Below are 24,045 nucleotides of genomic sequence, written 5' to 3'. Positions count from 1 at the left end.
GGGTTTTGCATTCCTAGGGAAAACTCACGATAGCAGGCTTCTTCTTTTCACCTTCATCCACACATGGAGACAGGAAGTGAAGTTCTAAGAAAGTGCGGAAATAGGTGGAAAAGGACTTCTTTTTAAATGACTTGTACAGAACATAAGAGGTGTCTCTGGAAAATATTCTGTTAAGAATAAGACCGTCCTGTCAAATGTTTGGATTTACTAATAAACCCCAAGGGAAGACTCTGGCTGCCAAGCTGAGATTTATTAATAGAAGGGAGGAAGAATGAGATAATCCATTATGACAGAACCAGGAGGACTTCATGTACTTCTTTTTTTTCTTTCTTATTTCTTTAAATATTAATTTTTTCATTTGTTTATTTATTTTTGGCTGCACTGGGTCTTCATTGCTGCACGCAGGCTCTCTCTAGTTGCAGTGAGTGGGGGCTACTCTTCGTTGAGGTGCATGAGCTTCTCATTGGAGTGGCTTCTCTTATTGTAGAGTACCTGCTCTAGATGCGCAGGCTTAGGTGCTCCATAGCATGTGGGATCTTCCGGAACCAGGGATTGAACCCACTTGTCCCCTGCAATGGCAGGCGGATTCTTCACCAGTGGACCACCAGGGAAGTCCCTCATGTTCTTCTTTGCAAAAAATCTTCCTACCAAAATATCTCTTGAAGTCATGACTCGGTCATTTGTGTGGCGTAGAGTGTCTGCCTCGGAGCAAGTTTACTTCAATGTGACTGGTGAAGCTTTATTCTCACATAGGGTGATGGGTTCCGGGTTGTTCATTCCACCATAATGCTCCATAACTCACATCAGTGAGTCCTAATAGGCATTGGCATTTGGGGCCAGATGATTCTTTGCTGTGTGGTGCCATGCGGCACCCATGGCTGCAGCCTACTGAATGCCTTGCCCCGTCATTCTGACAATGATGACAACGTGACAAGCACAAAAGAAGGCCCCTACATGTTTCCAAATGCCAGGTTCCGGGAGATGTGGAACAGCCCTCAGAGTGAACTGCCAACTCATCTATTTGGTACTGTCTTCTGCATGTATCGATACCAAAAATTACACAAAAAAAACTCTCAATGATTCTCATCCATGCATTGAATAATTAACATACTCTTGCATCAGGCTCCCTTCTAGGTGCTGTGGATACAGCAGAGAATGAGAGAAAGTCCTGTACCCGGGGAGCTCCCATCCTAGTGCAAAGATAGATAGGAATATCCGTATTATATCGAGAATCTGAAGGGCTTCCCAGGTGACTCAGCGGTAAAGAATCAGCCTGCCAATGCAGGAAATGTGGGTTCGATACCTGGGTCGGGACGGTCCCCTGGTGGAAGAAATGGCAACCCACTCTAGTATTCTTGCCTGGGAAATCCCATGGACAGTGGAGCCTGGTGGGCTACAGTCCATGGGGTCATAAAGTGTTGAACACGACTGAGTGACTGAGCACAACACAACATCAAGAATCAGAAATGTGTTTGTATCTTGGATTTAGTTCTATGCCTGGAAGTGTGCTGTAGCCTGACTGCTGGTGTCACTCCCAAATGCATATTCTGAAGCCTTAATACTCAGTGGGGTGGTATCTAGAACTGAAGCCTTTGAGAGGTGAATAAGTCGACACTGGAGCCCTCATGAAGGAGACTAGTGCCCTTATAAGAAGAGACATAAGCGTGATGAACATTTTCTCTGTCATGTGAGGACAGCAAGAAGTGGCCATCTGCAAGCGAGGAGGAGGGTTCTCACCAGAACCCAGCCCTCCTGGGACCCTGGTCTTGGACTTCCAGCTTCCAGAACACTCTCTTTCTCTCTCTCTTTAGTCGCTAAGTCATGTCTGACTCTTGCGACCCTGTGGACTGTAGCCTGCCAGGCTCCTCTGTCCATGGGATTCTCCGGCAATAACACTGGAGTGAGTTGCCATTTCCTTCTCCAGGGGATCTTCACGACCCAGGAATCGAACCCGGGTCTCCTGCATTGCAGGCAGATTCTTTACTGAGTGAGCTATGAGGGAAGCTTCCAGAACTGGGAGTAACAAATCTCTGTTGTTTAAGCCCTGCAGCCTGTTATGTTGTTAAGGCAGCCATGTTGTTATGGTGGTCATGCTGTTACAGTGGCCAAAGCATAAATTGATGAACTGATTCAAAACCCAGAAATATTCTGTATACAACGAAACTCATTGTAGCAGTTATAAAAAGAGCAAAAGCCCCACCATAAGTCACCAATCCAAATAATTTGAAAAGGACCATGAAAGCGATGGGAGGACCACATAGGGTTTATGTGCTAGTTTGTAAAATTGTATAAAGAGCTTGTAATCACTTTTGGAAACAGCTTCTATTATAAATGGGAGGTGCAGTATATATATATATATATATACCCTGGTGGCTCAGTGGTAAAGAATTTGCCTGCCAAGCAGAAGATGCAGGTTCAATACCTGGGTCAGGAAGATACCCTGGAGAAGGAAATGGCAACCCACTTCAGTATTCTTGTCTGGAGAATTCCATGTACAGGGGAGCCTGGCTGGCTACAGTCCAAGGGGTCACAAAAGAGTTGGACATGACTTAGCAACTAGAAAACAGCAACAACAACAGCAAGTACTATTATTGAATGAACATGTATTCCATTCTACATATTGTTGGATTCAATTTTCTAATATTTTGTTGAGTATTTTTGCCTCTATATTCATAAGATGTAATGATTTATAGTTTTCCATTCATGTTTATCTTTCACATATTCATATTATATTTATAATAAACTTTGAAAATAAATGTCTAAATTTGGTTATTATTTTAGACTTATTTAGCAGATGAGGCATAAAAAATCCACAGTGAAATGATAAGAGCAGACATCAGCTTCCAATTCGAGACAAATTGTAACTTTTGCATACATGCTTGGCTCACATGCAACCCGATAGAGACTTCCTCCCCAACTTATAGGATCAACTCTTAAGAGATACACAAACTCCCTGTGCAATATAACACTCTAAAATTAAAATTAAAATGTTGACTGGACAGCAAATGTCACAGGGTCAGAGAAAAACAATGGCCAAAACTCACACAGGTCTTGATGAAAGTTAAGTTGAACAACTATTTTGCCTTCTGGATCCTGGAAGCTCATATGTAAAAGCAAACCTCACTGATGCAACCACAGCAATACAATCTACTACTCCACAGATATTCAAATATTCAGACATTAATAAGCTCATAAAACTTAGACCGGAATTCTAGAGTCTTAAGTAAATTTAGAGATCACTTAATTTGATTCAGTTTTTAAATGAAGAAACTGCGAGCCTGGGAGGTCAAGTGACTTGCCCAGGAGTATACAGGAAATTCTATTTTAAGCCAGCTGAAATTCTATTAACTCTCCTACGCTTTATCATTTATGAAGACCAAGCTTCCTTGAGGTCAACTTCCTCCTTGTCTCCTTGTCTTTACATCAAATGATGTAGGAGATTCCTGGTCTCCTTTGTGGTCTACAGGCTCAGCTCATTCACTCATTCATCCATTTATTCTACAGACATCTGAGTGTCTGCTTTCTGTTAGGCACTAAGTAGCCACTGGGGAGACAATGGTGAATGGGACATAGTCCCAGCTTTCCAGGAAGCTACCTCTGTTTAGAGGCTGACAAGAGGCAGGCACCGTACAACCTTTCTAGGGCTCAGATTAGGGAAACGGGAGCACAGCGGCGCCACCTCCAACCCCATGAAACCCACTTACACCCCACCCCACCCTACCTACTCTTGTCACTTTTTCACAGATCTTCCAAGACTCTGAGTATCTTGTGAGCTCTCAGATCCTCTACCATGACTCCGAAGCCTGGGCTCCACCCCCCTGGGTGATGGTTGATAATCCTCCTCCAGGGCACGTGAGCTAGGTGGGCAGCCTGCAGGCAGAAGGGGGTACTTCAGGGTAGTGACCAGTCTCAGCAACCCTGAGATTTCAATGCAGTGAATTTGGGATGTGACTTGGAAAACTGATACTTTCAGTCTCCCTGGTGACTTAGCTTGTCTGCTTCATCTGGGAAGACTGTAGTAGTGGTTATATGAACCCCTCTGCGTGCCCTATTCACAGCATCTCTTGGCATTCAACACCACTGACCCCAGACACCTCCCTCTGTACATACCAGGTCAGTCCAAAACTCTTTCTCCCTTGCTGGAATCTAGAGTTGAGACATGGAATTCCAGCCAGTCTCTGTTGACTTTGTAACTGGAGTTCATCCATCCACCCATCCATCATTAAGTAACTACTCAATTCAGCAAACTGGGAAAACAAAAGCTTGCTCTCTCATGGATCTTATTTTCTGTTGGGAGGAGGGTTAATAATAAACAAATAAGCATAATAATATCATAGGTCTTAATAAATACCAGGAAGACAGACAAAGAAGGCAGGGCACCAGAATGATGGCCAGGAGAGGCTGCTATTCTATGCGGTGTGTGCATGTGTGTTCAGTTGTGTCCAACTCTTTGTGACCCCTTGGATTGTGGCTTGCCAGTTTCCTCTGTCTATGGGATTTCCCAAGCAAGAATACTCGAGTGGATTGCCATTTCCTTTTCCAGGGGATCTTCCCAACCCAGGGATCAAACCTGGATTTGATCTCCTCCATTGTAGGCAGATTCTTTAACATCTGACCCATTCTATGTGGAGTGGCCAGCAAAGTTCTCTCTGATAAGGGGGCATTTGAATGGATCTCTGAAGGAAGTCAGGGAGAGAGAGATGGTCTTGTGGGGGAAGGATCTTCCAGGCAAAAGGGCCAGATGTAGAGTTCCCAAGGGGTGCATTTATGAAGCTCTGTGTGTTTGGCACATTTGGAGAACTGTAAAGAGGTCAGTGGGGCTGAGGTGGGGAAAGCACAGAGTAGATGATGGACGAAAAGATCAGAAGGCCAGGCTAGACCTCAGCAGACTTTTTCTGTAAGGGGTCAGGTAACAAATGCTTCAGGTTTTGTGAGCCAGATGGTTTCTGTTGCAACTACTTACTTCTGCTATTGTGGCTCAAATGTACCAGAAATAATACACAAACAAGTGTGGTTAGGTCGCCCGCAAAATTTGTTAACAAAAACAGGTAGTGAGCAATATTTGGCCTGCAGGCCCTTTTGCAGGTCAAGGCAAGCACTTTGGATTTTACCTTGGGTAAGGAAGGCAGGCACCAGAGAGTTTAAAGCAGAACAGTGATATGATCGAAGGTATACCTTAACTATATCCCTCTAACTGACCTGTGTTTGAAAACTTCACCATGTCTGCTACCTGTTGAATGGGGCACACGGGGATACAGGCAGAGGCAGTAAGGAGGTGAATGCGTTATTCTAGGTAAGAGATGCTGTCGGCCTGGACCAGGGAAGCGGCAGCGGAGGTGCTGAAGAGGAAGTGCTCAGAATCTGGATATGTTTTAATAGTTGAGCAGACAGGATCTCCTAATGCATAAAGTACAGAGTGTGACAGAAAGAAAGAATTCAAGGAGGACTCAGAGGTTGACAGCTGGAGACACGGTCACTGAAAGAACAGAGCTGCAGTTGGTGGAGCTGGAAAGACTGGAGGAGAAGCCGAATTTCAGGAGAGGATTCTGAGCTGTTTCTTCGCACGGAGGTGGGCAGCCAGTGGAGATGGCGGGCAGGCAGGTGTACCTATGGCCTGGGGTCATGGGAGGAGGCTGGAGCGAGCGTTAAAAATTTAGGCTTCACTGGGTAATATCAGAATTTCAAGCTCTGTGACTGGATGAGGTCACCTGCGGAGTGACAAGGGACCAGCCTATGGTGTCACTCAGGCTGACTGTCATGGGAATCGGGCTGGGGTGGGGATAGCCCACAGCTGGCCAGCAACTGAGAGTCCCAGGAGAAGGCAGGACAAAGTGATAGGCCTTCATCAGCCCGTGGTCACTTTCTGACACTTGGCCTTGTGTCAGTGTGGATGTGCAAAGGTATGCAAAGCACTCACACTCTCCTGTGTACTGTGTACACAGGCCTATGGGCTCCTGAACGAGGGTACCAGCATCTGCCATTGTGATCCCACTGAAGGCTTAAATGGTGGCCCCCTGAAGAGGAGTCTGGGTGTCCTGGAACCTGTGATCATGACTTCATTTGGAAAAAGGGTCTCTACTGATGTCATCAAGTTCAGGATCTCAAGATGAGATCATTCTGGACTATCTGGGGTGGGGGGGGAGCTCTTAAATCCAATGACTAGTGTCCTTATAAAAGACACACAAAGGAGTGAAACAGAGAGAGAAGAGAATGGAACGTGAAGATGAAGGCAAAGAGTGCAGTGAGGCAACCATAAGCCCACAAGCCAAGGAAGTCTGGAGTGGCCAGAAGCTGGAAGAAGCAAAGAAGGATTCCATCCTAGAGCCTCCGAGGGAGCCCAGTCCTGGGACCCCTTGATACAGGACATCCAGTCTTGTGAATCATGTGAGAAAACACTTTTGTGTTTTAATCCACAAGGACCACGGTGATTTACAACAGCAGCTATAGGAAACAAATAACAACAGCAGGACGAGTTCTACGTTCTTCACACACCTAAGGGATAATTTTTAAAAAGTGCCTGAAGAGCAAAATAATAAAAGTTAACATGATTTATCACTCTGAAAGCATTCATTTGGGTGTGCTAAAAGCTGTACCTAACAAGGACATTCAGTGATGCGACTGCCGTTTAAAAATAGAAATATGAACACTAGCACCTGACTGCTAATTTGTGGACGTCATGAATCTGGGTGTACAGTGAATAAAGGGGCCCAGAGGTCTGCACTGCTGCCTCGCGCTCACCTCTGTGGGCGTGGGGGGTTGGTGGGTTGGTCTGCCAAGCACACACAGGAAATGGGGAGAGGGTGCTGAAAGGAGGAGGTCCTTGCGAATGTACCTCTTTTTGTCCCACTGTGTCTCTGTGGTGTCGCTCTGTGGTTTCCTGGCTGAACCCCTTGTCTCAGGTTTCCAGGGACTGGTCTCATGCATGGGGGGCTGGTCTTGTGTGGCTCTTTAGGGTAACCTTTCTCTTAGCAACAGCAGCTTCCCAGGACATGGACTCCTTTCCTCTTACCCCTCAGCCTCATGGTCTTGCCCCCAGAGACACATGATAAAGGCAGCTTGGATTGTTCTGGAAACAACCTGAGCCCATGAACTGTGGCCTGTAGACCTTCCTCTGACCACAAGGAGCTGCTGGTCCTGTGCCTGCTGAGGCTACTGTAACACAGGACCACAGACTGGGTGGCTTACATGCCAGCATGTACTCCTCAGAGTTGGAGAGGCTGAGAAGTCCAAGGTCAAGGTGTTGGCAGACCCAGGTCTTGGTGGGCGTTGTCTTCCTGGTTTGCAGAGAACCTCCCTCTGGCTGTGTCCTCACACGGCAGGGGACAGAGCTCTGGTCTCTTCACCTGCTTCTCAGGACACTAAGACCTCATGGGAGCTCAAAGGTCATGACCTCAAGCCCACCTCGTAATACCACTGCACTGGGAGTCAGGACTTCAACATATGGATTTTGGAGGGGGTGTGCCTGCTCAGTCACTCAGTCATGTCTGACTCTTTGTGACCACCATGGACTGTAGCCCACCAGGCTCCTCTGAGTCCATGGGATTCTCCAGGCAAGAAGACTGGAGTGGATTGCCATTTCCTTCTTGAGGGGATCTTCCCAACCCAGGGATCAAACCCATGTCTCCTGCATTGGCAGGGTGGGTTCTTTACCACTGAGCCACCGGCGGGGAGGGGGCACATGTTCAAGCCATAATACCCTGTGTCTGGTTAAGTGATAGGTTTAAACTCAAGATGACTGGGATGAATGTCTGACAAGATAGGGCAGGGACAATGGGTGGCAGCATCTGAGATCTGCCTCTCTGGGAATATTCTGGGATGTACTGTAAGACCACTGAATCTACAGGGAGGGTAATGAGTCCAAGCAGGTGTACAGCAGGCTGCCTTTGGGACTGGACTGTGCTCTCCTCACACACCAGGTGAGTGGCCTCTACTGGCCACCCTGCAGCCTGGAATCCCTGCTGTAGAGGGGCGGGGACAGAACTGGACCAGCCGGGAAAGGGTACAGGATGGCTCTGTCTCTGACCCTCCTGGGGATGTAGACGTGGATTCTAAGTAGGGTGACGCTTTGGGACTAAGTAAGGATGGATCTTTTTATTTGTTTGTTTGTCTTCTTTTGTCCACATGTCATGCAGGATCTTAGTTCCCCGATCAGAGAGTGAACCCGCGCCTCCTGCAGTGGAAGCACAGACTCTTAGCCACTAGACCCCCAGGGAAGTCCCAAGGACAGATCTTGATTGTGGCTTTTCAGCACAGTAGAGGCTGGCCGAGGGAGAGGGTTTTAATGTGGGGGCTCTGCTGACATCCTTGGAACCACATCGTATCATAGACAGGTGCCTCATTTTCTGCTTAAGGCCCTCCTGTGTGAGACACAGATGGTCCACTGATTGAGAGAGATGGGTCCACACAGGGTGTGGGTCAGCTGGTGTCAGCAGGGGAGAGAAAACACCATGAACCAGCCAATCAGTGTGTTATGCAGAGAGGAGTGAGAACGGCACTTAGCCGTAGGTGATTTATCCTCCGAATCATGATGCTCTCGAGATTGGCAGGGGTATTGTTCATATTCATCCCTGGACAGTGTGTGGAAAGAAGGACTCTCCCATACAACTGAGACATATAGTCAACCTACCCTAAAGAAAGTCAGAGAGGAGAAGGAGAAAAGGGGAGGGAGAGGGAGATGAGAGAGAGAGAGAAAGGAGAGGCTGTAAGAGTCAAAGAGAGACGCCCTGTGTGGGCACATCTGGGTGGCACTTAGCTGGTTGTTTGCAAAGTGTTATCTTAACTTCTTTCCCAGACAAGCAAATTAGCATGTTAGAAAAATATATAATGATAGAAGCCTCCACTTGCTCCAGAGCTCCCCCCACCCACAATTTCCTATGAATATCAAACAAAAGGGAAACAGGAAATCAAGAGGAGCAAACTCCATTTCTCATTCAGCATGTTGCTCCATTCTCTCCAACACCTGTCTAATTTCTGTTGGGTCCTAAACACAGGGGCCAGGGCTTATTTACAAAGCTTTTAACAACCTAGAGAAAACATCTTGAGGCAACTGTATTTATGTAGAAAGAGGCTGAAAAAAAAAGGGGAAAACACGAGACCAGCAAGTATACATGGAGTAACTATGTTTTGGAAATGTGTTGCCAAGTGGACTGTGCCAGGTCCATTCTCTATGGTTTCTATTCCATCAGACACAATTCTGACACCTCCATTATTGGAGGTCAGAATTTCTGGAGTGTTCTTGTGGAAGGACAAGTGCTTGGCAAGCTTGAAAGGACTGGCAGTACTTTGACGCAGAGAAGATGGTGAAAGAAGATACAGAGCTGCAAGGAGAAAAATCCATCAGATGATGAAGCCCAGCTGGGGAAAGAAATACTGGAAGCAGAGGGTGGGAGGGGCCAGTCCAGGAGATTCTTGGGCATGTAAACTGGTCTGGATCTACTCGACTGGAACACAGCATCTACAAACAGGCCATGAATAGCTGAACAGTTCCTTGATGTTTAGACCAAACTCTTTTGTACTCTGTACTCTCACAGAATTTCTGTCTTCCTGTTAGAGCACTTGTCTCCATTTGTAAAGGTTCATTCATCAGTGAGGGTCAATGTCATTCATTACTGTGGGTCCTTGGCCTGAAAGCCCATTGAAAGCAGGGATTGTATATGTGTTTGGGGGTTTGGTTTTACTTCCAGGCCATAATTGGCATGGTGCCAGGTACATGGGGGCACTCGATATATCCTTGTGGAATGGATGATGAAATTATTCAGGACTTCTTCATTGATGATTTTACCCACATTCATGGCTTTAACCACCACCCAGAGACTGACAAAATCCAAGTGTCTATCTCCAGCCTAGTTTTTCCTCCAGAATCATGTATCAAACAGTGTACTCAACGTTTTCACATATATAACACAACATGAAAATGTCAGAGCAGCCCAATTGCACTCAACAGTCCACAACTGGTTCTGTGATCTCCCCACTCTCCAACCAGTTTCTCTCCAAGTGTCTTTCACCTTACAGAGTGGGACCCTGACCACCTGAACTAGGGCTGTTGTTCTTGACACCTTCTTCTTTGTTCCTGCATCTCTAGTTCATTAGCAAAACCTTTCATTTTCATCTCTTAAATTTTCTGGATTACAATCACTTCTCTCCATAGACCATGGTGATTAAGAGTGCAGACTCTGGAAGTGGATTGCCTGGGTCTGAAAACAGTTTCCACCACTTACTGGCAATTTGCTTAACACTTCTGAACCTTATTTCCGTATATGGAGAATGGAGATAATAGTAGTATGTACTTCATAGGTTTCTTCTGAGAAGTTGATGAGATAATGCTTATGATGCACTTTCAAAAGTGCTAGTTGCTATTATCATCACTACCACCATAAGCAGTACCACTATTACATCACTACTACCATCATCACCATCATCAATACCATCAACATTTTCATCATCTCCACCATCATACCACCATCATTATCATAACACCATCACTGTCACCACCATCATCACCATAGCACCACCATCATCATCATCACCATCAATACCATCAACATTATCACCATCATCATTGATCCTCACCATCACCACCACCGTCACCATCACTACTACTGCCATCATCATCACTGTCATCACCATCACCATAAATGTCATCATTATCATCATCACCATCATTACCACTGGCACCATTATCACCACCACCAGCACCATCAACCCTATCAAGATTACCATCACCATCATGATCACTACCATCACCTCCATGGCTACAGTCTTAATCTAAACTACCATCATCTCTTATCTGGATCATCACAATAGTCCCCTAACATCTTCACACAACCATTCTTGCCCTCTCCAATCTATTTTTCACTGTGTAACCCAAGTGATCTTTTAAAAACACAATCTCATGTCACTCACATATTTTAACTATATCAGTAGCTCTCCATGGAAGATGGGGTAAAATCCAAAATCGTTAACATGGGTTAACTAGTCAACCTTGGACATCCTTTACCTCAAAACTGACAGGTGTATTGGTCATTTCAGGATCTTAGCAAAAGCTCTTTCCTTTGCCAGTGACACTGTTCCTCTTGCCTTTTCCTCTTTCCTTCCTTACATGAGCAAAGTCTCTCTGGAATGGTAATATTCACTGTCCCTGCTCTCCAACTGACTGCACATTGGCTTCTTCCCCCATCTTTTCATTGAAACTGACCAGAAAAAGAGCATTATAGCACCTGCTGGTGAAGTCAATGAGTCTATTTTTAGCCTTATCTGACTTGACCTTTCTGAGAATCTGACACAGCTAACCACTCTTTCCTCAAAGTTTATTCTTCTTTTGTCTCTCTTTCCTTCTCTCTTGGTTCTTTTCATCTTCCTCTGGATGATTCTTCTTTTTTTCTTCATGTGCCTCTCTTTATCAGCCCCTTAGAATTTGATTGCCCAAGGTTTCCTACTTAGAACCTTTTTTTTTTTGCTCTTTTCATTCTCCATGGGTGATCCTACCTATTCATATGATATCCAGTGCATAACAACTCCCAAATCCTCATCTCTAGGGCCTTTCTCCTTCCTCAGCTCCAAGTCCATGCTTCTCTATGAGGGTGTTTCATAAAGATGTCAAACAGAACACTCATAAACCTGAAATCTCAGAACGCCCTTCCTTTCTCTGTTGGTATCTCAATGAATGGTACCAACGCCCATTCAGTTGCCCGAGCAAAAGCTTGAATCATCCTTGTTTCCTTTCTTTCTCTTCCTCCCTACATCAAGTTAATCATCAAGTTGTATTGACTCTGCCTGTTTAGATGCACTTGGATCTGTTGACTTGTCTTTGTAACCTATGCCACTCCCTTAGTTCATCATATCCCACCTACACTACAGCTATGGCTTTCTAATTCCTCTGCCTTTCACCAGCCTTTCCTCTCTCCTACGCTTTTTGTACTTTGGTCAGAGTTGAGGGAAAACAGATCCCTAAATGATTTCTCAGAGAACTGGTTGTCCAACTTATATGAGAAAGGGTTTCTTAGGCAAATAAGAAATGACTGACTTAAGAGAAAATCACCACTGTGGCTCTTTATTAGAACCCATCATGCAGAACAGCATATTAAAGATTCTAAGAAGTCCTGTCACAAAGGAATTGGTTCAGAATTATTTAACCAAGCATCTCCAAACTCCTTTGACCATAAAAAAACCTTCTCCAGAATGTACTTCCTAACATCTTGCAGGGCACTACAAACTGTTTCAAAATACAAATCTGATCATCTTACTTTACTTAAAGATATGACAGCTAAGTGGATAAACACTGAAAGAAGATAATTTTAATTTTATTCTACAGGCAATTAGAAACCCTTGGAGATTCTTGAGCAGGGTAAAGACATAATACCCACACAGTCAATAACTTCCAAGGACTGAGCTCCTGCTATATTCTGGATGCTTCTCATCTATCATCTCTGATCCTTAACAATGAGGCTACAGGCAGGCATAATCCCTAGGTGAGGGGACTGAGCCAGGTTGGCTAAGTGTTGGGTCTAAGGTCATACAACCAGTAAGGGTGGACTGGTATCAAGCTCAAGGTCTAGATGATTTTAAAGCCATTGCTGTTTTCAATTATTTTAAAGCCATTGCTGTTTTCAATGAGCAGGTGACATGTTGCCTCTAGGACAGATGTGAAACAGGAAAAATCAGAAGGCTGGGACATAAACTCCTAGGAGGCTATCACTTCTTTCTTTGTTCTTTTTCCACCTCTGTTTTCATACTTCTCCAGATAATACTTCAAGTACTAGCCATTCTTCATTTTTTCTTAAGATTTTTTGATGTGGATCATTGTTAAAGTCTTTATTGAATGTGTTACAACAGTGCTTCTGTTTTGTGTTTTGTTTTTTTGGCCACCAGTCTCCTTGACCAGGGGTTGAACCTGGACCCCCTTCATTGGAAGGTGAAGTCTTCATCGCTGGATGGCCAGGGAAGTCCCTGAGCCATTCTTTCTAAGCTCAGGTCTCCTTGCCCTTTCTGTAGGCTATTGTATTTTTTCCCCTTAAGCGCCCAGCAAGACATCAGACAGCTCCAGGAAAGCCTCTCTCTTGCTTGAAAGCTGTGTGTCTCTAGTGCCTGTCTGGCCCAGATTCTTCAGCTTGATATTCTAGGCCCTCCCTTATCCGCCATCAAATTTCCTTTCTGATCTTGACTCTAGATACTTTTCTAAATATAACCCATGCCCCAGCCAAACCCAACTACTCACTGTTTAGCAGCCTCCCTGTCTTTGTTCTTGCCATGTCCTCCTCTTAGAAACCCCTCTTCAGTACTGCCTCTTCCAATCCACCAATCCTTTCGGGTCCCTTTTCACTGTACCTCCACAGAACACGGGCTTCCCTGGTGGCTCAGATGGTAAAGAATCTGCCTGCAATGCAGGAGCCCTGGGTTCGATCCCTGGGTTGGGAAGGTATCCTAGAGAAGGGGATGGCTATCCACACTATTCCTGCCTGGGAAATTCCATGGACAGAGGAACATGGGCTACAGTACATGGTGTCGAAAAGAGTTGAACATGACTGAGCAACTTAGCATGCATGCACACCACAGAGCACATCCTAATCTGATTAGGCTAACCACATGCTCTTTGGGTTTCAGCCCCAAAGGGCAAGGAGGTGCTCCAAACATGGAAATTGGGTTGCCTTCTGAAATTAAATTAGTAAACCCCATTGTAGATGGCATTAGCTATCTGCAAAGATGATATACCCAAAGGAAGGCTCAAGAAATAGAGAGTTAAGGAGATCTGAAAACATCCTTTTGGAGGAAAGTGCCTAGGACTTACTCCCAGGACACAATTGTACACACATATCTGGAACCATAAGATGTAGACAAGGCCCTCATCAGATCAGTTATAGGAAACAGAGGGAAGAACCAACTCAGAATCCATTGTGACAATAGGCCAAGACAGCGACCTAATCAATTACATTCGGCTCGGTGTGTTGAAGCACAGCATGTGCTGTTACAGACAGAAGGCAGCCAATTGCACAGACGTGGAGAGGCTGCTGCCAGTGTCGACTGGAAGAGACGCTTGCCGAGTCTGGGAAATGCTGACTTCCGGGACATGGCAGGGTTGGTGATTACAGGACTGGAGATGTTTCATCCAGTTCTCTCAGATCTGATGAGTGTTCCCAAGATCCTCCTGCTTCCTTTGTTCAAATGACAAACCCAGCAAAGCCAGCTCTGGAGAATCAATTTGGCTTTGGCTTACTTTTGCATCATCAGAAAAGAATACTCAGAGCAGTGGAAAGCGATATCCTTGCTGTATCTATCTCAAAGGTTCAACCAGATAATGTAGAGGGATTGATTCAGGCATGTATATAGGAAAGAAAGGAAAGTGTTAGTTGCTTAGTTATGTCCGACTCTTTGTGACCCCATGAATTGTAGCCCACCAGGCTCCTCTGTCCGTGGGATTCTCCAGGCAAGAATACTAGAGTAGGTTGCCATGTCCTTCTCCAGGGGATCTTCCTGACCTGGGGATTGAACCTGGGTCTCCTGCATTGCAAGTGGATTCTTTACCATCTGAGACACCAGGGAAGCCCCATGTATATAGGAATTGTGCAATAAATGTCGCATTTAAAAATAATCGGTGTATTGTGGCTCTGCTTCTGATGACAAGCTCTCATACATTTGGTTAAGGTGAGTTGGCTTCCTGGTGTCAAGGTGCCCTGGTGACTGTGGGTACTTGGATTTGCAAAACAGAGTCTATAACTCTGGATGAGAATGAACCAGTTGAAGTACAGCCTCAGAAAGAGCCTGGCAACCAGGCACCTGGTCAAGGACATCTCTAGTTTATTACCATCCTCTAAATGCCTCCACAGCTCCCTTTTCTAAGCATCCAGGGCATGTCTGGGAAAATCACTCTTGTTCTGTGTTCAATGCAATCACTTGTGTATCCCAATTCCATGAGAGTGTGAACTCTTTGAGGGGGGAGGGAGCACGTATATCCCTTGCAGAGCCTCAAATGTCATAAATAAGGAACAAGTTGAAATGAGATAAATCAAAGCTTGAGCAAATGACCTAGGGTTTGAAGGAAGGCTACACACTCTGCCCCCGCCCCCAGAGCTGCAGAGCCTTGGAGAGGAAGCCCAGAGCTGCAGGAGGAGAGCATCCCTCTGGTGCCCACCCCTTCTCACCATCCAGGGAGTGGATACAGAAGAGCTGTCAGGCTGAAGGAGGGATGCTCAGCCACCCAGGAAGAGTGAGGGAGAGACGGACAAACGGATGGAGCAGGTAGCGCCCGCCACACTCACCCGGATCTCGGTATGCACAGTGCATTTAACCAGTTTGAAGTTTTTCCCAGGGTTGAAGCTGTTGCTATAGAAGCAGACCTTGAGGATCCTCACGTCTTCCTTTTCCACGTCTACTGGCACCACCACCATGGGCTCTGGAGGGCCTTCAGGCCGACGTAATGTGCCCACCTTCACTCGGCTCAGAGCCTCAGACACTCCGGACATCCTCTCTGACAGCGGCTAGGACCAGCACATCGCAGTCCTGCAGAGACAGCAGAGGGATGGCCCTGAAATGATGGGCGTGGGCCCACCTGCCTCACCCCCCAGGGGCAGCACCCAGCAAGCACACATCCTCCTACTCTTGAAGACGCCCCTTAAAGGCATCCGGCTTGGAGGATGGGGAAGCGGAAGCACAAAGAAGCAGTCTGAATGAACATCCAGGTACCAGCCAGAGAACCTGGTGAGTGCAGGCAGGCGCTCTCTGTGAGGGGCCCCTTGTCCCCATCACTTTCCTCCTCCCACACTGGCTCCTAGGCAAGGGGCCCACACTTTGCAAACGCAGCTGTGAGAGGAGGCGGCCCCAGTATGATTCCAAGGCACAGCTGAGCAGAAAAAGTGAAGAGCAAGACAGTAGAAAATAGCAGGAGAGAAACAGGGACAAGCGGGGAAAAGCTGGGAAGAAATGGAAGTGGAGAATGGGTAGCCTGGAGGGCAGTGGGATGGGGAAGCCAGCAAAGGGCCCAGGTGGGGGACCAGCCGGGGGCTGATGGCTTTGCCCGCACCCACCTGCAGCCACCAGCCTGGGTTTCAGGGCTGGCAGCCTCGGTCCCACTGGAAGTCATCTCCCAGAGCATCTGTCACCATATCAGATGGCACCCTGGCATCCCAATCTGAGAAGTCTTTCTGCTGGGGGAGGGGTGTCAAGGGGGCTAGGGGGTGCGACTGGGCCCCTAGAAGATCCAGCCCAGTTCTGATGACAGTTTGGTTGACATCTACATGGACTATAAGCATCCTAGGAATCTTCAGCTCACCCTGAATCTCAGCCAACATTGGCCCTGGCTTATTGATCCAACAACAGCTCTGTAGGGTTTACTACCACTGGCCTAAAGTAGGAATACTCGAAGGGAGCAAAGGAAGTCTGACACAAGACTGGAGATGCCAACCTTGGCTGTGCATTAATATCCCCTGGGAAGCTGTTAAGAAAGTCTAAATCCAGACCCATGCCCAGATATTGTCAGTGAGGTGGTCTGGGGGAGGCCTGGCATTGGTATTTTTAAGTTTCCAAGGATGTTTCTAACATTCAGGCTAGGTTGGGAAGTTCCGTTCTAGACTAAGTTTAGTTCTCATCAAAACCCATTCCTACAGAGAACTCTCTCCCTTCTAACAAGAGACTGTGATTTTAGGGGAACATTCCTAGACTAGGAGTTGGGGGCCGAAGGATGGAGTGACAAGTGAACTTATTCATGAAACAGAAATAGAGTCACAGATGTAGAAAACAAACTTCTGGTTGCCAGAGAGTAAGGGGAGGGGAGGGATAAATTGGAGATTTGTACTGACATATACACACTACTACATATAAAATAGATAACTAATAAGGACTTGGGCTTCCCAGGTGTCTCAGTGGTAAATAATCTTCCTGCCAAGCAGAAGACGCAGGTTCAATCTCTGGGTTGGGAAGATCCCCTGGAGAAGGAAATGATAACCCACTCCAGTATTTTTGATGGGAAAATTCCATGGACAGAGGAGCCTGGCAGGCTACAGTCCATGGGGTCTCAAAGAGTTGGACATGACTGAGTGATTGAACATACACCACACACCAGAATGTAATGAGTGTACCACTCTGGTTGGGGATGTTGGTAACCAGGGTAACTATGCATGTTTGAGGGCAGGGGGTAGATGGGAAACCTCTGTACCTTGATACCACTGACATTGGCACAAACTCCATGCAAGAAAAAAAAAAAGTGTCAGCCCAGCATGGAACATCCCAGTCTGTGAAGAGTCCTAAACCCTCCTGGCTTAGAAAGTGTCACCCCTTCCCAAGCTAGGACGTGGTCATGACAGGTCCTGAAGGGACTTAAGAGTCTGGGCAAAAGACCTCAGTCCAGAAAGGTGGTGCCCACATATATGATGACACATGGTAACTCCCTCAAGGGCATCCGAAACCACCAGCTGTCAGTACAGATCTGTAGTGAACTGCCAAAGGGATCCCTCCTGAACTCCCTGAAGCTGAGTAACTGAAAGGTGTTCTGTAATCAAAGCCTCAGTTACCTGCCTTTGGGGTCTTAGAGAAAACAGCCCTCAGCCTCATGCATGGTCTTCTTTCCCAGCCTACCATGGCTGATTTCAATCTAACAACGTATGGCAGTGGAAGCAGTGAGGAAGACAGGAGGATAACCCACTGACTCTAGCTCGTGCTTCCTGACAACACAACCTGCCTGTTCCTCCAGACTTTGCCTGATAACTTGAATCTCTCACTGACAGCTTGCCTCTGGATTTTGATGATCACAAAATCCTCTGGCTCTCCATGTGTGAGTCAAAACCTCTGCCTGTTCCTCCAGTCCAGACCTGGACCTCAGCCTGGCGACTCCTTCTCCCTGCATCCCGGCCAGCCCCAGACCCTGTGAGCACTGGCAGAGTAGAGACCGTCCCACTGCCCCCGGGAAAACCCTGGCAGTGAGCCAGTGTGGGCTCTGGGCTGCCTCCCAACCCCCAGATCTGCCCAAGTCAGAGCCAAAGAATAACAAACACAAGGAAATGGGCTCAAATTAAAACAGGAAAAGTTTTGATTGGCCCTAAGAACATCTTGGACAAGACCTGCCAAGGGCACTGGGGGAAGCTGAATAGTCTCTGAGTTCCTGAAGACTTCAGGAAAAAAATACAAGGCACTCTTCTTGAACACTAGACATTTACCTGCCTGAAGGAGGCAGGGGGAAAATTAGGAGATTTATTTATTTTTAACTTTTTATTTTATATTAGAGTGTAGCTGATGAGATGGTTAGATACCATCAACAACTCAATGGACATGAGTTTGAGCAAACTCCAGCAGATAGTGAAGGACAGGGAAGCCTGGTGTGCTGTAGTCTATGGGGTTGAAAAGAGTCACACATGACTTAGCAACTGAACAATAACTGATTAACAATGTTGTGATAGTTTCAGGTGGAGAGTGAAAGGACTCAGCCATACATATACATGTATCCATTCTCTCCCCAACCCCGCTCTCACTCAGGCTGCCGCACAACATAGAGAAGAGTTTCCTATGCTAAACAGTAGGTCCTTGTTGGCTATCTATTTTAAATATAGCAGTGTGTATACATCCATCCCAAACTTCCTAACTATCCCTTCTTCCCATCCTCCTCCCTGGCAACCACGAGTTCATTCTCTAAGTCTGTGAGTCTGTTTCTGTTAGAAAAATATACTCTTGTTTTTGAAGACGTTGCAGGGTAATGTTACATCTTACTGAACACATACTGTGTGTTAGGGAGCTTGTGTAAGCAATCTTTCATTCTCTAGAAAGAGTCTGCAGGATAGGTAATGTTAGAGAGGTCCAGTGAGGTGACTTAGTCCAGATCACACAACTGGTAAGGGCAGAGAATTAAGGCCGCTGAGTTGCCAAAGATTAGAGGGCCCATGGTATCACATACTGCCAACCAAGTGTCTGGCTCTGCCACCAACTAGCCCTTGTACCTTGAGACGTCGAGCTGGGATGGGACAGAATTCCCAAATAGCAGCTGGCACGTGGATGATGGCCTTTGGTTATATTTTGCTGTGTCCTTGGCAAAATGAGAAAAATAAGGACATCATAGAGAATCCATCATAAAGCTCAATGTATTCCATTTGAGGTGCAGGGGCAGTCTTTCATTCTTTGTTTTTCCACCTTTTTTTTTTTTTTTTTGGTCTGGTTTTCCAATGTTCATTAATTTTTGAGATGACAGTAATAGCCTTTGGCAACTGACATTGAAGCTGGGCCTCTTGGGCAACCAGACTTGAGGTGACACTGGGAGTTCCAAGGGTAAAAGGCAAAGTCTTGAGGATTGGAAGTTCTGCCCTGGATTTCAGGGAGCAGGGACAGGGCACCATTAGTCAGGAAGATGGCACAGTATCAGGAAGAGAGCACAGACACCTGACTCATTTGAACCTGGTTTAAAACTCATGTCCTCGGGGCTGCCATGCTGCACAAGTCTGGGGCGTTACTCACGAGGGATTTCAAAGTTAGGCAGTGTGGTGGCCTTCAGTCTCTGCTGCTTATCAGCTGTGTGATCTGGACAAGGATACCTCTCAAGACCTCAGTTTCCTTTCTTGGAATAAGAGGCTAACGTTACCTATCCTAGAGAATATTCTGAAAAATCAGAGATTACTTAGATAGACTCCCTGGCTTGTGTATTTCTTAAAATGCCTGTGACTTGGCAGAAGAACCAGAAACCCAATACCAGTGTCCACTTGTAAAAGATTAAACAGAGCCAGTAAGTCAAGGCTCAGGGGGTTGTGACAATCCTTCCTATCTCCAGTACCAGTGCCCACTAGCTCCATCTACCTTGGCACCTGAAAAGATCACCTCCACCTCCTACCCTCTGCTCACACTTAGAGCCATCATCTGTTCTGTACATGGAAGGAGGCACCCCAGTACACAGTTGAAAGGCCAGTCCTCTGCATCCAGCAGAAGCCAGAATGTCATGAGACACACATTTTATTTCCACTCTGTCTCTGAGTCACTTCCTCTTACCGTTTCCACATCAACAAAATGGGGAACACATGCCTTTCCTCTGCAGAGGCCTGCTGAGAACAGCCACTTTGGCAATGACCTTGCAGTCTTGGGGAGCCAGGCCTGTGTTTCTGGGAAGCCGGGCCCTACTGGCTCCACGCAGTGCCCCTCCCCAGCCCAAGCCCTTTCAAACCCCAGTTCCCGCTGGGTGGCAGCATTCTGCTCGCCCTGGGGAAGCCCAATCCATCACTTGTTTAATCCCTTCCCCTCCTCTCCAAGCATCCCTTCCCACTAACCTTGCAAAGGAAGGACCCAGGAAGGTTGTGATTAATGCCAGCTCTAATTCAATGTCATTCAAAAAACCTCTGCTGAGACTCTATCGCGTTTTCAGCCCGCCACCTCCACACACATTACCCACTCCGGATCATTCTCTTGCCAGCACTTTGTGACCAGAGGTCACCTGACTGTGGCTGGCTTTCAGGGGGCGGGAGGGGGCTGGCTGAGGTGCAGCACCTGCCCTTCCTTGTTCACAGAACCTCTGTTCTCTCACTAGTTCAAGGGCTCTGAGCCCTACAGCTGGGCAGAGCCTTTTAACCTCCTGGTGACTTCTGGGTGCCCCTGTTTCCCCAACCCTTCACAGAATCCCCCTCCCCTTGCTTCTAACTGGCCAGTTCAGGAGCAATTTGGGCTGGCCAGGTTTTCTCCCCCTCCCTCCCTTCCTTTTTTCCTTCCTCCTTTTTCTTCTTCTTCCCTTCCCCTTCTCCCCCTTCCTTCCCCCCACTTTTCTCTCTCTCTCTCTGCTTTGCTATGTTTCAGGAGGCATGCCAGAATCCAGAGATAAGAAGATAAACAGAAGAGGGAAGAGGGTCCCCATCCAGCAGGGACTCATCCAGTAAAAACGAAAAGGATCAAGCAAAGCAGCCACAATGTGTTACAGGATCTAATGGGGTCTCCCCTAGGTGTCAGAGGACCACAGAAGAGGACTTGCCTCTGGGCCCCTGGAGTCTCAGGAAAAGGGGACACAGCAAGATCAGGAAATCATGTGACATGATACAGGGCTGGCCAGGAGGGTGCTGAAGGGCTGTTGGAAAATGAGAGGAGGTGGTGGCAACATACCACCCCATGGAGAGGCAGATTTTCATTTAGAAAAAGAATTTGGGCCATACAATGAAGCACAGGCGAGAGATGGGAGGCAGGAGGAGAGGCTCAGATAACGCCTTTGTACAAGTTTCACAACGGGCTTCCTGGGTCGCTCAGTGGTAGAGAATCTACCTGCCAATGCAGGAGATGCAGGTTCCATCTCTGGGTCAGGAAGAGCTCCTGGAGATGGGAATGGCAACCCATTCCAGTATTCTTGCCTGGGAAATCCCAGGGAGAGAGGGGCCTCGCGGGCTACAGTCTATGGGGTTGCAAAGAGTTGGACAGGACTTAAGTGACTGAGCATGCACATGAGTTTCACCACCAGCAATCCAGAGGAAAGATGGCTCAATTGCAGTGTTTGCTGATTTCTCTGGTGTAAATGCTTCTGGCATCTCTGATTTCAAGCTACCAGTGTGACCTCACTGACAGCAGACTCGGGGAGAGAAGGGTGTCTCACGCTGGTTCCAGCACTGCAGGGTTTTATCAGGGAGAGACTCAGGAGTGGGATGGGGGCAGAGACTAGAGCACTTGCTTCAAGCCCACCTCTGACCCTGGATGTCGCCTGCTCTTGGCAGTGGTATGGCCAGCCAGTACTGCAAGATAGCAACATACTATAAGGTATATGGAAGCACAGAATTTTTAAAAAGTATATAATTATTGTATTTATTTGTCTTGTCCAGGTTTTAGTTGTGGCAGGCAGGATCTTCGACCTTCATTGCAGCACGTGGGAACTTTAGTTGGGGCAGGAGAGCCCTTAGTTGGGGCATGTGGGATCTAGCTCCCTGACCAGGGATCAAACCCTGGCCCCCTGCAATGGGAGCATGGGGTCTTAGCCGCTGGACCACCAGGGAAGACCCAGAAACACAGAATGTTAAGATTCGCTCCTTCTTTCAAGGAGCTTCTGTTTCTCTCCAGTTTCCTAAAAGTTGTAGTTTTCAAAGCCACATCCCGTCCTCATTAACCGTCAACTAAATTCTCCAACTTCTCCACTATGAGTCCCAGTCTCAGCCTTTTCCATTTCTCCCAGCTTTCAGCTGCAGCAAATCCCATTTCTCTTTCTGTGTGTGCTTCAGTGTTGGTTGTTGGGCTGGGAAATTCAGTACCATGATGAATCCATGCTCCACTGGGTGTTTTGAGCTCTTCCCCACTTTCCTGAGAAGTGAATGAGGAGGCTAGATAACAAGCAGGTGAATTCACAACTGGTCAAATGGTTTCCCCAACAACTGATCAAATGTCTGTGTTACCAATGGCTGTGTGACCAATGGCTGTTCGAACTGGCCTTTGTTCATACCGCTGCACTTGGCTTTAAGGAGTGTGTGCTTGTCAGACAAGAAGCACCATGATCAGCACAGGATTAGGGGAGACTGTGGCTCTGGCTGAAGGACCCCTGACATCTGCATGAGAGGGAAGACATACCAAGGGGAACAGAATGCAACCAGTGAAATGGGCTAAATGTGAAGTTCTTCATGTAGAGAAAAAAAATCTTCCCCAATCTGGGATGAGGAAGATGTGGTTGAGCAACAGCATGGATTAAAAAGTGGGGTTTAAGCTGTGTCACCATGAAATAGCTGCCAAAAAGTTAACACTGTTGGAGTTACTAGAAAAATCCCTAATATAAGGATGGTGATTTCCCCCCGGGGCTCTGCATGGAAACAACTGCATCTATGGAACTGGTGGTCTAGGGCCCCAAGGTTTGATAGGCTGTGTTCTAAGATGAACATCCCAGGACACTCAGAGCCCTGGGAACCTGGAGGGCCGACCCTGAGGTTAAAGAGAGACGAGAGTCCTGGGAAGTGAGGACTGGATGGCTGGTTTCAAATGGTTGAAGGGCTGCCATGCAAGAGATGGACCCACTCCCCCCATCCAGGTCATTGTTTTCAAAAAAGTACAACAGGGACTTCCCTGGTAGTCCAGTGGTTGGGACTTCGCCCGCCTTCCAATGCAAAGGGTGCAAGTTCAATCCCTGGTTGGGGAACTAAGATCCCACATGACTCACGGCCAAAAAACCAAAACACAAAATAGGAACAATGCTGTAACAAATTCAATAAAGACTTTGAAAAATTATCCACATTAAAAAATATTTAAAAAGTGCAACAGACAGGTGGGAGGAAAGAGGGTCTTTATACACACAGAATACCCACTGTGCACCCATTTCTGGAGTGTTTGCACCCTCACTTGCTATCTTGTTGCTCTCTCCCAAGGCAGAAGTCACTCCCATTTGGAGGATGAGGAAAAATGATCAAGTAGCTTGCCCGGGGTCACTGTTAAGTGGCAGAGGCAGGACCAGAACTCAGAATTTCCCATCTTAACCCAACAAACAAAGCCCACAGCCTGAGTCCCACAACTCCGTGCTCTGTCTCCACACAGCAAGTGATTCCTGTGCTCAGGTGGACACTGCTTTTCTGATATGGCCCCCAGAACTCTGCTCAGACAAAAGCTCACACATAAACATCAATTTCCAGCCCTGCAGTGCCAAAAGGGATATTGGTCTTTTAATATATTAATATTATAATCATGGTGTATAGAATTTTATCTTTGATGACACATTTAATAAACAGAAAAAAATTGACCATGAAAAGAAAACTCAAGTTTTTTTATTTTCAACTAGATAGTACAAACCCAGGTCTGACAGTATGGGTATTGTCTTCTCATCTAGTACCTCTTGAAAACAACCAAAACATCATCCTGAACAAGCTTCTCCACCTGACAGCCTCCAATATGCTGCTCTTTGCAACTTCAGTAGACACACAAATTTGCTTTTTGTACACAGATACCCAAGCCATTAAACATGCTGGTGGCCCCAATCTGTACACTGCAGTGATTGCCTTTCACTTTAGTGAAATTAGATGCCCTGTCAAGTAAACAGGATGCCACCTGTGTGTGCAAAGACTTGGGAAAATTAAAAATAGAGGGTAAAATCCTCAGCAGTTAAAAATACTAGTAAAAAACACTTTGAGGCACCACTACAAACCTTTT

The 24,045-nt window shown here is 46.7% G+C and overlaps 1 protein-coding gene across 22 annotated transcripts in view; it reads right to left on the bottom strand.

The window, feature by feature from the left end:
* The window catches only part of PTK2B (protein tyrosine kinase 2 beta), a 151,428-nt gene that overhangs the window by 48,745 nt on the left and 78,638 nt on the right, over nt 1-24,045 (bottom strand). For 19 of the 22 annotated variants that reach the window (XM_081517863.1, XM_081517896.1, XM_081517967.1 and 16 more), the window contains one exon: nt 15,252-15,492. The exons of 2 other annotated variants lie outside the window; for them this stretch is intronic. In XM_081517863.1, the coding sequence (XP_081373989.1) occupies nt 15,252-15,455 (204 nt within the window). In that variant the 5' untranslated portion in view covers nt 15,456-15,492. Of the gene's footprint in view, nt 1-15,251; nt 15,493-18,914; nt 19,001-24,045 lie in introns of all 22 variants that reach the window. One more of the 22 variants, XM_081517979.1, reaches the window with a different exon arrangement.

The sequence above is a fragment of the Giraffa tippelskirchi genome, chromosome 1, assembly GCF_054371585.1.
Source record: "Giraffa tippelskirchi isolate mGirTip1 chromosome 1, T2T-mGirTip1v1.2.pri, whole genome shotgun sequence".
Lineage (NCBI taxonomy): Eukaryota > Metazoa > Chordata > Mammalia > Artiodactyla > Giraffidae > Giraffa > Giraffa tippelskirchi.
This window is presented reverse-complemented; position numbering and strand designations above follow the sequence as displayed.